The sequence below is a fragment of the Mustela nigripes genome, chromosome 3, assembly GCF_022355385.1.
Source record: "Mustela nigripes isolate SB6536 chromosome 3, MUSNIG.SB6536, whole genome shotgun sequence".
Taxonomy (NCBI): Eukaryota; Metazoa; Chordata; class Mammalia; order Carnivora; family Mustelidae; genus Mustela; species Mustela nigripes.
In genome coordinates this window covers 148,993,811-149,004,878 of record NC_081559.1, presented here as the reverse complement: position 1 = coordinate 149,004,878, position 11,068 = coordinate 148,993,811, and the positions used below count along the sequence as shown (strand labels likewise).

The window sequence follows — 11,068 nt, the reverse complement described above, 5'->3', positions numbered from 1 at the left end:
TTTGGTGAGTGCTGTGAAGTGTGTAAACCTGGTGATTCACAGACCTGTACCCCTGGGGATAAAAATATATGTTTATAAAAAATAAAAAATATAAAAAAATATATATATGATGATTTTTTTCTAGAAAACAAGGAAATGAAATTAATAAACAGAATTAGGGGTCCATGTATGAACAATGGTCATGATGGTCATAAGACTGAAAAATACCAGTAAGAATATTTTTCCCTGCAACATTTAAGCTGTAGGAATATATTTTATATTAAGGAAAAAAATTGGATTTAGGGGCGCCTGGGTGGCTCAGAGGGTTAAAGCCTCTGCCTTCGGCTCAAGTCGTGATCCCAGGGTTCTGGGTTCGAGCCCCACATCAGGCTCTCCACTCAGCAGGGAGCCTGCTTCCCCCTCTCTCTCTGCCTGCCTCTCTGCCTACTTGTGATCTCTGTCTTTCAAATAAATAAGTAAAATCTTTAAAAAAATATATGATGAAGAAGATGGGATTGGGAGGGAGACAAAACATAAGTGACTCTTAATCTCACAAAACAAACTGAGGGTTGCTGGGAGGGAGGGGGTTTGGGAGAAGGGGGTGGGATTATGGACATTGGGGAGGGTATGTGCTTTGGTGAGTGCTGTGAAGTGTGTAAACCTGGTGATTCACAGACCTGTACCCCTGGGGATAAAAATATATGTTTATAAAAAATAAAAAATTAAAAAAAAAAAAAGTCAAGAGCGAAGGTGCCAATTTTCACTTTTATGCAAAGGGTAGTACCAAAGGAACAGAAGGAACAGAGAGAAAGAGGGGCGGAGTTTGGCCAATACAAAGGTTAATCTATGTTACGACGTTGGCACTTCATTAAGTTGAATAAATGTTTGGAGTTTGGAAAAAAAATAAAAATAAAAAAAAAATAAAACAGGAAAAAAAAATAAAAATAAATAAATAAAGTCTTAAAAAAGAAAAAGAGAAGAAAATTCATTAATTTATTGACCCTCAGTTTCTCTAACTGAAAAAAATGGAGATATAAACACCTTCTTTGCAGGGTTCTTGAGTGGAGATGTATATAAAACATTTAAGTGAGAGTAAGTATCTTCAGGGATCTGATATGTAACCTAAGATCATAAGACACAACATAGAACAGACGATCATAAGACAAAAGACAGAACTGTTAGAGACTGTGGTTAATTGAAGAATGCAAGCTCAACTAAATACATTTTTTAAATTACTTTAAACACTGACCCTGTTATACAAAATGTATCTGCAGGCATGATATCTGGTTTTTACTCCTAACATATTGGCCAATAAATATCCAATATTCAAGTGGTATATAAAATATAAAATTCTGAGTAGTCTGCAAATATTTTCTAGCTCTGTGTAAGATGTGGCTAAATATGGGATTATCTACTGATTCAACAAATATTCAGTGCCCATTACATACTAGTAAGTACAGATACAGATACTAAAAGAATTAGTTCAAAGAATTTATAGATGAGAGAGAGAGAGTAGATAAGTCAAAACATGTCCATTACCAATACCACTAACAATACTGATACCACCCAAATTACGTTTCTACTTTCACTTTTGCATTAATATTATATGCAAGGCTTTGTGACCACCTGTATTCTTATATGTAATTTTTAAACATTGTTAATATTTGGAATTTTAAGTAATTTTATTTTATTTTTTAAAGAGTTTATTTATTGGGCACCTGGGTGGGTCAGTGGGTTAAAGCCTCTGCCTTCGGCTCAGATCATGATCCCAGGGTCTTGGGATCGAGCCCCGCATCAGGCTCTCTGCTTGGCAGGGAGCCTGCTTCCTCCTCTCTCTCTCTGCCTACTTGGGATCTCTGTCTGTCAAATAAAATGAGTAAAATCTAAAAAAAAAAAAAAAAAGAGTTTATTTATTAATGAGAGAAGAGAGCATGAGGAGAGAGGTTAGCAGGAGAAGCAGACTCCCTGCTGAGCAGGGAGCCTGATGTGGGACTCAATCCAGGAACTTCAGGATCATGACTTGAGCCAAAGGCAGTTGCTCAACCAACTGAGCCACCCAGGCACCCCAAGTAATTTTATTTTAGAAACAGTAGATTTTCCTTTTTTAAATTTTATTTATTTATTTTTTCTAAGTGGAGTCCAACATGGGGCTTGAACTCACAACCTGAGATCAAGACCTGAGATCAAGAGTTGGATGCTTAACTGACTAAGCCACCCAAGTGCCCCTAGAAACAGAATACATTTTACCTAGATCAACATGGTTGTTTTCTGTGAAATAAGCAAGCTTGCTTAATTAATGCTAAGGCTTCTCCCAGGTTTAAGATTCTATAGTTAGGAAACACCAAACCATGGAGTCATCACATAAGAGGAAACACTAACCAAGTGACTCAGAGTCATTCTTAGAGCTAAAGTACTTCTTAATACATTTTGAGCAAGTTTCTGTCATGTGAGACTCGTCTCTCAATGCAGAAAGTACAAAATGTGGCAGCTTTCTGACTCCATCAAAATTGGACTGTCCTCTATTACTATCATGGGTTAGATTTTCTGAACTTGTCTAAAATCTGAGCAAAAGATGTTTACAAAGCCTATTTCCAATGTTTATTTTATTTTTATTTTAAAATAAAAATTTTTTTTAATCTGTTGATTCGTGACCCAGGCAAGCTGCTGCAATTAACTTTTAGTTTCCTCATCCTCAAAATGGTGAGGATAAGAACTAAGATTTATCAGGTTTATTATTATTTTTTTAAAGATTTTATTTACTTATTGATAGAGAGCAAGAGAGGGAACACAAGCAGGGGCAGTTGGAGAAGGAGAAGCAGGCCTCCCACTGAGTAAGGAGCCTGATCCACTTCAATCCAGTTGAACTGATCCAGTTCCATCCAAGGAACCTGAGGACCATGACCTGAGCCAAAGGTAGCACTTAACGACTGAGCCACCCAGGTACCCTGATTTGTCAGCTTTAAAGGAGACAATGTTTGCAAAGCACTTAGCAGAGCCTTGGCATGCAGTAATATTCCATAAATATTGTCCAGTATTTTGATTGTCATTTCTACCTCCACACAGATAGGGCCCTCTTGCTTGTCTGAACAATCTTTAATGATGTTTCCATAACTACCCTTGTCAGACATTTTTGCGGAGGCATCGCTGCTTCGAAAGCCTCTCTCCCAGGCAGTCACTGAAGATTAGATATGAACCCAGAGCTAACTCAGCCTAAGCCCAAGCACTTTGTTCTTCACCCCAACCATTACGAGGAGGTAAGAGTCCTATGAGCAGACCTGGCCTCTTCTTTCGTCTCTTTTGCATTTTGGTTTCTGCTTCAGTTGTATATATGTATGAAAATATTTTTTAAGTAGGCTCCACACCTAACAAGGGGATTGAACTCATGAACCCAAGATCAGGAATCACAATCTCTACTGACTGTGCCAGCTAGGCACCCCTTCAGATTTTTAAGGGTGAGTCTTGGAGATACCAACACGCGTGCACGTGCGCATGCACACACGCACACACACACCTCTCCAATGTGATAAAGCCCAATTTCCTTAGCCTGCCATTGAAGACTTGCATTATCTAGCTGGAACTGACTTTTCTAACCTCCTCTCCCTGTTGCTCCCCTCCACTACTGGTGCAGCCCACTCCTGCCCAAACTGACCTGTTATTCACCATGCATGCTATGCCCTTCCCATCTACATGCTTCAACCCCAGATGCTCAGCCTTCTCCCTCATATCCAAATTTCACCCTATTTCCAGGATCAAAAGGAATGTCAGATCTTTGGAAGGCTTCCCAGAATCCTTCCCAAAGAAAGTGCTTGGGCTTCAGACTGAGTAGACCCAAGTTCACACCTAATTTTCATCTCTAACCAGCTGTGTATTTGTGATTCTTTATAAAATCAGCACCTGGGGTCTTGCCAATAAATAAAAACTTAGCGTCTAGCACTGACAGGAGGTCTAATTGCACAAACAAGGTATATAGGCACTAATCACATACCTCAGGTATACCAACGATTACTTCCTGCCTCAAACTATGGTCATCTCTTCTACTTATTTATAGACATGGTATAGGAATAAATGGATAGCTATTGGGGAAAAACAATTTGAGCTGAATCCCTAGTCTCATTCCCTATACTAAAATAAATTTTAGACGAACAAAGGTTTTAAATGTTAAAAATGAAACATCAAAAAAAAAAAAAAAGAAAAGAAAAGAAAAAAATCAACAATAATGAATGAATGAAATAAAAGGTAAATTTACTTACAAATTGGGAGTGGAGAAGGACTTTCTAAGCAGTACACAACAATCAGAAGTCAACAAATGAAAGGATTGATGGGTATAGCTAGTGAAAAAATTCAGTGTTTCTACAGGAAAAAAAAGCTATAAAAATTAAATCATATCACACTGAGGAAATAATTTTTCAACCTGTATTATGAAGGGCTATCTTTCTTAATTTACAAAGAGCTCTTCCCTATCAAGAAAAACTGCTGAATATATTAATAACAAAAATACAAAGTGTTTGGTCAGGTAGCAAATACACATGATTAGTAACTACAAAATTATTCGATTCTGATAATAAAGAAATATAAATGAAAGCAAAAGATACAATTTTTAACCTATTGGACAGGCAAAAACTAAAAAGATAATATTCAATCTTGGTAATGGTGTAAGGACACAGGCTTTCTCATGCACTGTTTTGGGGGTACAAACTGGTGCCACTTTTGTTGAGTACAACTTAGCAAAATTTACAAAAATAAAAAAAGAACACTCCTTCAATTCACTACTTCCACTGCTAAAAATATATCTTAAAAATAAATTCAAGACCTACACAGTAATAGGCTAGTTACAATACTTTTTTTTTTTTTTTTTAAAGATTTTATTTATTCATTTGACAGAGAGAGATCACAAGCAGGCAGAGAGGCAGGCAGAGAGAGAGAGGAGGAAGCAGGCTCCCTGCTGAGCAGAGAGCCCGATGCGGGACTCGATCCCAGGACCCTGAGATCATGACCTGAGCCGAAGGCAGCGGCTTAACCCACTGAGCCACCCAGGCGTCCCAAGTTACAATACTTTTTGCATTGGAAAAAAATGAGTTATTTGTTAATAGTTTCCTGGTAAATTGAGTCATGATATATATCAAAATGGAATTCTAGGCAGTTGTAAAAAGAATGATATTGACAAGGATACGTCTAAGAAGTACCATGTGGGAAAAAAGTGTAGAAAGAATATGACCCCATTTGCATAAATTTGAAGTATGGAAGTGGGGTGGGTTGAGTGAGTATCAATGAACATACTCAACTCTAAGTATTTTACTAGAAAATACATATGAAATGGAAGCATTTACTTTTGGGGAAAGGAATCGAGTGCAGAAGGGGACATGTGGAACAGAGGAATATTTTTATTTTATACTTTTCTAATCCAGTCTAGGGCCCAGGTCTAGTATACATATCTGTGTATATTACATTGGAATGGTATATACATAATAATCAGCTCATCTACTGTGGACATTTGTTCCCAGGCTATCTATTAGAACAACTGGAGAGGCCCAAAGTTTTGAGCCCTGGACAGGATTTATTAACTGGATTAATAGAAGTACAATTCATTACTATATGGAAATTGAAGCATTTTTAGAATGAAAATCCTTGACAGTGAGATATTGAAACTACTGGTTATGGAAATTGAAAAAAGTGAAACATATATAACTATGATGGGAGTTATTCTGCTGTTGCAAGGGGAATCAGGAAAGGGTAGATATGGCTTTACCAACAACTTTGATGTTTCAGCTCTAGCCTGACAAGTGATCCAAAATGTCACATAGTATTTACTTTCAGTATCAGCAGGCAGAACCTTTTAATAGCACACTTACCATTTTTCTTAAAATGAAAACTGAAAACACTTTTTTTTTTTTAAACTAATCTTTAGGCCCAGTGTGGAGCTTGAAATCATGACCTTGAGACCAAGAGTTGCATGCTCTACCAACCAAGCCAGCCAGCCAGCCCTGAAACCAGGCCTTTATGTGGAGGCTGCCATCACCTACATAATCATGTTTAGAAATGAATGAAATCTCTTTTCCAACAGTGAATATGTGGCTCCATGAGTTTATTAGTTGTGAAAATCTGAATGTATTCAAACTTACAAAAAAGAAAAAGGGTTTTAAGCTTCATGCCAGCCTAATGCCCTACCTGTTAGGAGGGCATTACTCCTAACTGTTAGGAGTCATTTGCACAATCACACGGGAGATTAACTGGGCTTCCTGCTACCACTTACGTCATGTAGGTAAAAAATGTGCTCAGGGGTTCCAGGGAATGATTCCGGAAGTATTCAAATTCTCTGCATAGCTTTTTCCTCATCTCCGTGTCAATTTTGGAAACAGTAAGTGGATTTGTTTCATTAGCCAAGAAGTTGCCATAGTCAGTGGTCTGGAGATGAATTTTCACATCTGAAAATTAAATGAAACCTCAAATCAGATTAAAGTTTGAACATGCATACATAGCTTTTGCAACATTAATTGAATTTATTGTGACTTTATGATAAATGTATATTAAATTATTATTATCTTATTAGATGTGTATGCCTCTGTATGATTTAGCCTTGAGTGTCACTCTCTAAAGCAATAAAAAAATTCAGTGTTAGTACAGATATTCTAGTACAAAAACAACAAACTCAGTTATCAAAACAATCTAGAACTATTTAATACAGTTGAAAAGAACACTAACAACCACCTAGTCCTAAGTTTACCTGAGCCAGTTGTAGTCATTTGGGACTAACTGCTCAGAAAGCTGTTGAGAAGAATCCTAAAGCTTCATCTTGCTTGATGGAAACAAGAAATTTATTAGTAATATTTACCATGGGTACGAGAGGTGGAATGGGCAATCAATAATATCCTTTTAGTATAGATGCAGAAATTGAGTCTCAGTGGGGGCTAAGTGGTAGAGTTGTAGAGAAATAAGGGTTGAATTGGGAGATGGCTCTCCTTACTCTTAAAACCCAACATCATTTCCAGAAGACCACACCAGGCATCCTGTAAATGCCAATGTTTTTCAATGCTAGGTAAGTGCTGAAGCATTATGTGGGATAGGAGGAGGGGTAAGAAAGACCAGTAAGCAGGAGGTTGTCCCCAGGAACAGGGGGCTTGGCCTTGGCATGGCTTCCTTTTTATCCGGAGGCTTACTAGGAGCCCTTGTTGGCTATGAACTGATTGCTACATTAGCTGATCAGACGGTGAATTTGCAATTAGGCTCTCAAGTGATTGTAAAGTATCTGAGATTCAAAGGACAGGCATGTTTCCTTAGTACCTGGAGAAGATTATGCACTGAAATATTCTTTATCTGACTGCAGAATTTACTAGGTCAAGTACTTATTTAATTAATTTAATTAAAAAAAATACATACTTTTTTGGGGGGGGCATGTCTTGTTTGGCTTTTCTTTTGGCAGCTCAGATTTTTTATACAGTTTGACAGTTTGCTTTCTCAGCACTGAGGAATATTTGCCAACAGAAGAAACACAAATGTTATTTCTTTCAAAACCATGATATTTTGCTCATGCGGCATATGTTTCTTTTAAGCAAAATAACTCCCAAACCTTTCAGCTGCCAGTGAGATCCTGAAATTCAACGTCTCAAGTGTTTCAGACCCCACAGCAATCATGTAATACCGTAGTCAATGGAAAAACAAATGAAATAGAAGGAACCCTTTTTCCCCAGCACCAAAACAATCCAAAGGACCCTTGCACTGAGATTCTCAGAGAATCTCAAAATCTGAAATGTTTGCTCTGAGATGGTAACAGACTGCTAATAATATCAACAATGCTTATAGTTGTATAGTTTTCAAAATGGGCTCACGTAATTTTTTCTCTGCATTTCCCCAAGCGCTTATTTAAATAGGTATGTAATAAAAAGGACTCTGTGGTCAAATAAATTTGGAATAAACAGGCTTCTTAGCTGTAGGAACTGAAAGCCTTTAACACATTACTTTGAGTGATTTTTTGAAGAGTATGTTCAGAACCTCCCAAGCCACTAGGAAACAATGAAGCCACCACAGAGCACACTTTGGAAAATTACACCACTTTTTTATCCAGAGAAGTGACGTTTTTTCTTTTTTATTCAAATAAGGAAATGGAATGTTTTCCAAACTGGGATCACTACCAACTGAATCAATTTAATAGGTCCCAAATGGCAAAGAATGGAAGTATTAGATTAAGCCATTGTAACAATATGAGCATATAACACAGCGTAGCACCCACACATGTGCATGTGTGTCTATGGGGCAGCATAAAAATGTGTCCTCTGTGGCTTGCAGTCACTAGGGTCAGTGAATTCTTGGAGATCACTTGGTTAGTGAGGTAGGTTGAGGCTCTGGGACATCATGATTAATTCTACTAACCTGCTGGTCAGATTACTTTTAGAACATGGTAATTTTTTTTTTTTTTCCCTGTGCAGCTTCCAGTCTGGGGCTCTCTCTAAAAGTGAACATCCAAACCTTTCACACTCCAGGTAGGTTTTATGCCAAGGAAACACCTTCGAGAAGAACCCACAAGGGGTGTTTTCTTGAGCCATCCCCTGCCTTTTCCCTACACCCTGCAGGCGCTGAACTTTAGAAGTTACCTGGCTTTTCTGAACTCTGTTTCTTCACCTATCAAATGGATACAGAATCCATGCTTTCGGGTTGATGTGGGGATTAAACAAGTGGAGGTAAGTGAAGAGCCAGCACTCCTATGGAGGAGCTACTCCATGATGTTCCCTTTTCTCTTCTCCCTTTTACCCACCTACTTCAGCGATCATCTGATTCAGCAGGCTAAAGACTTTGGTTCTTACTGTCTACACCAGAATATTCTCAGCGAATACACTGGCATCAGCCATCAGATTTTGTAATTACTCGGATTTTAGTACATATATCAATTTCTGTAAAACCAGGACGTCTCCCTCCATTTTTGCTTAATTTACTGCATTTCTTACGGTGATAGAGCTTTCTTACTCCCAATCCCTTGCACTGTTCTTTATTGCCCTCTCTGGTTTCCACTCCACGTGCCCCTGGTTTAGAATGGCCACCTGACATCAAGATTACTGCCGTGAGCTCTTAAATTGAATCTCCCAAGCTCCCTTCTCCTCCTGCACTCCCTGCCTCAAACTCAATCTTTCCTAAGAATTATTTGGAATCTTGGAGTCACTGACAGTTGTAGGCAGATTAAAAGGACTTTGCTAAATTTGTAACGTTTTACTACTGACAGAATGGCTCTCATGGACATTATCTCTTAACTTGAGCAAATATTCCCATTTCATAGATGAAGAAACTGAGGCCCAGAGAAGTATGTTTATGTTTTCTATGCTTGCAAGTACTTGACTGAAGATTCAGACATGACTCTTGGCCTCATTCATTTTCCTAAAGCTCCACAATCAGATCTCCAAGGTCCTTCAAGATTTTTTTCCCAGCCTAAATTCCGGCCTTATCTTCAGGTATTCTAGTACTGCAGCCAAACTGGTTTACTCCTCACCCATATGCTTTTATTTAAATACAGGAATCTGTAGTTCATTAATTTTCCCTCCTGGCCCAGAACGCCCAGCCACCTCAACACTGTTTGCTAGCATCTCACTGGCATTTTCCTAGCTTATAGCCCTGGAGATCTACTTTGCTTTTGAATATATGTTTGATCTATAGGTTTAAATTGTTCTTGTATTTTAGAACTTTTATTGTTTTTACTTATTTATGATATCTTCTCAACTAGAGAGCTGTTTAGGGAGTGCATAATATTTTGTTTATCATATTCTTTATGTCACCCAATATAATTTTTATCACATAGATTAGCTTCAAATATTAGTAGGTTTAATTTCTTTCTTTCTTTTCTTTTTTTTTTTAAAGATTTTATTTATTTATTTGTCAGAGAGTAAGCACAGGCAGACAGAGTGGCAGGCAGACGCAGAGGGAGAAGCAGGCTCCCTGCCGAGCAAGGAGCCCCATGTGGGGCGCTGGGATCATGACCTGAGCCCAATGGAGCCGCTTAACCAACTAAGCCACCCAGGTGTCCCAGTAGATTTTAATTTCTGATTAAAACCTAGGACCCTGGGGTTCCTGGCTGGCTCAGTCAATTAAATGTCTGCCTTTAGCTCAGGTCATGATCCTCATGATCAAGTCCCACATCGGAGTCTCTGCTCAGTCAGGGGTCTGCTTCTCCGGCTCCCTCTGCCACTTCCCCCCGCTTGGGCTCGCTCGCTCTCTTTCTCACACACACTCTCTCTCAAATAAATAAAATCTTAAAAAAAAAACAAAACAAAACACCACACACACACACACACACACACACACAAAACAACAGGGGCACCGGGGTGGCTCAGAGGGTTAAGCCTCTGCCTTTGGTCAGGTCATGATCTCAGGGTCCTGGGATTGAGCCCTGCATCGGGCTCTCTGCTCCGCAGGGAGCCTGCTTCCCCCCCCCCCCACCCCCGCCTGCCTGCTTGTGATCTCTCTCTCTCGCAGACGCGCTCTCTCTCTGTGTGTCAAATAAATAGATAAAATCTTTAAAAAAACCACAAACAAACAAAACCCCCCAAAACCCCCAAACAACAAAACACCTAGGGCCATATAGCACTTCATTATATAATTCCATGCATGTTATCAGGATTGAAACTCCTCATTCTGGCTCTTATGCACCAAACAGGTGCTCTCTGAAGAACACAATCAGCTACATAGGACCATATATGAAACACCATTAATCATAACTATGAGATGGGAAGAATTATTTGAGGAATTCAAAAGTCTAGCAAAAGAGGGAAAACTAGTTCTTGTTGTATACACACAGTTGTTCAGGGAGGGGCTTATGAATTCCTAGGAATTCTTATGATTAGCAGTTTACAAAACATTTTCAGAAATTTCTGATGCTCCTGATAACTGGGAGTTAGGCCAGGGAGATATAATCTAAGGATCAGATAAGAAAACACCATGTTAAAAGTTAAGCAGTCTGGCTTAATATCCTACAGCCAGAGAATGGAATTGCTAGGACTTGAACCCAAACATGTACACTTTTCTAATGTGAGTTTTCAGATTCTTTCTATGTGCAAAACATAGCCTTAGGGCCAGGGAACTAGGACAGCAAAGTAGACAGTCTCTACCCCCT

General features: G+C 38.7%; 1 protein-coding gene across 1 annotated transcript in view; it reads right to left on the bottom strand.

Moving 5' to 3' along the window:
* ATP6V0D2 (ATPase H+ transporting V0 subunit d2) overlaps positions 1-11,068 on the bottom strand; it is a 45,987-nt gene that overhangs the window by 27,941 nt on the left and 6,978 nt on the right. Inside the window, exon 2 of the mRNA XM_059394813.1 lies at positions 6,230-6,401. Coding sequence (XP_059250796.1) covers positions 6,230-6,401 — 172 coding nt within the window. The remainder of the gene's footprint in view (positions 1-6,229; positions 6,402-11,068) is intronic.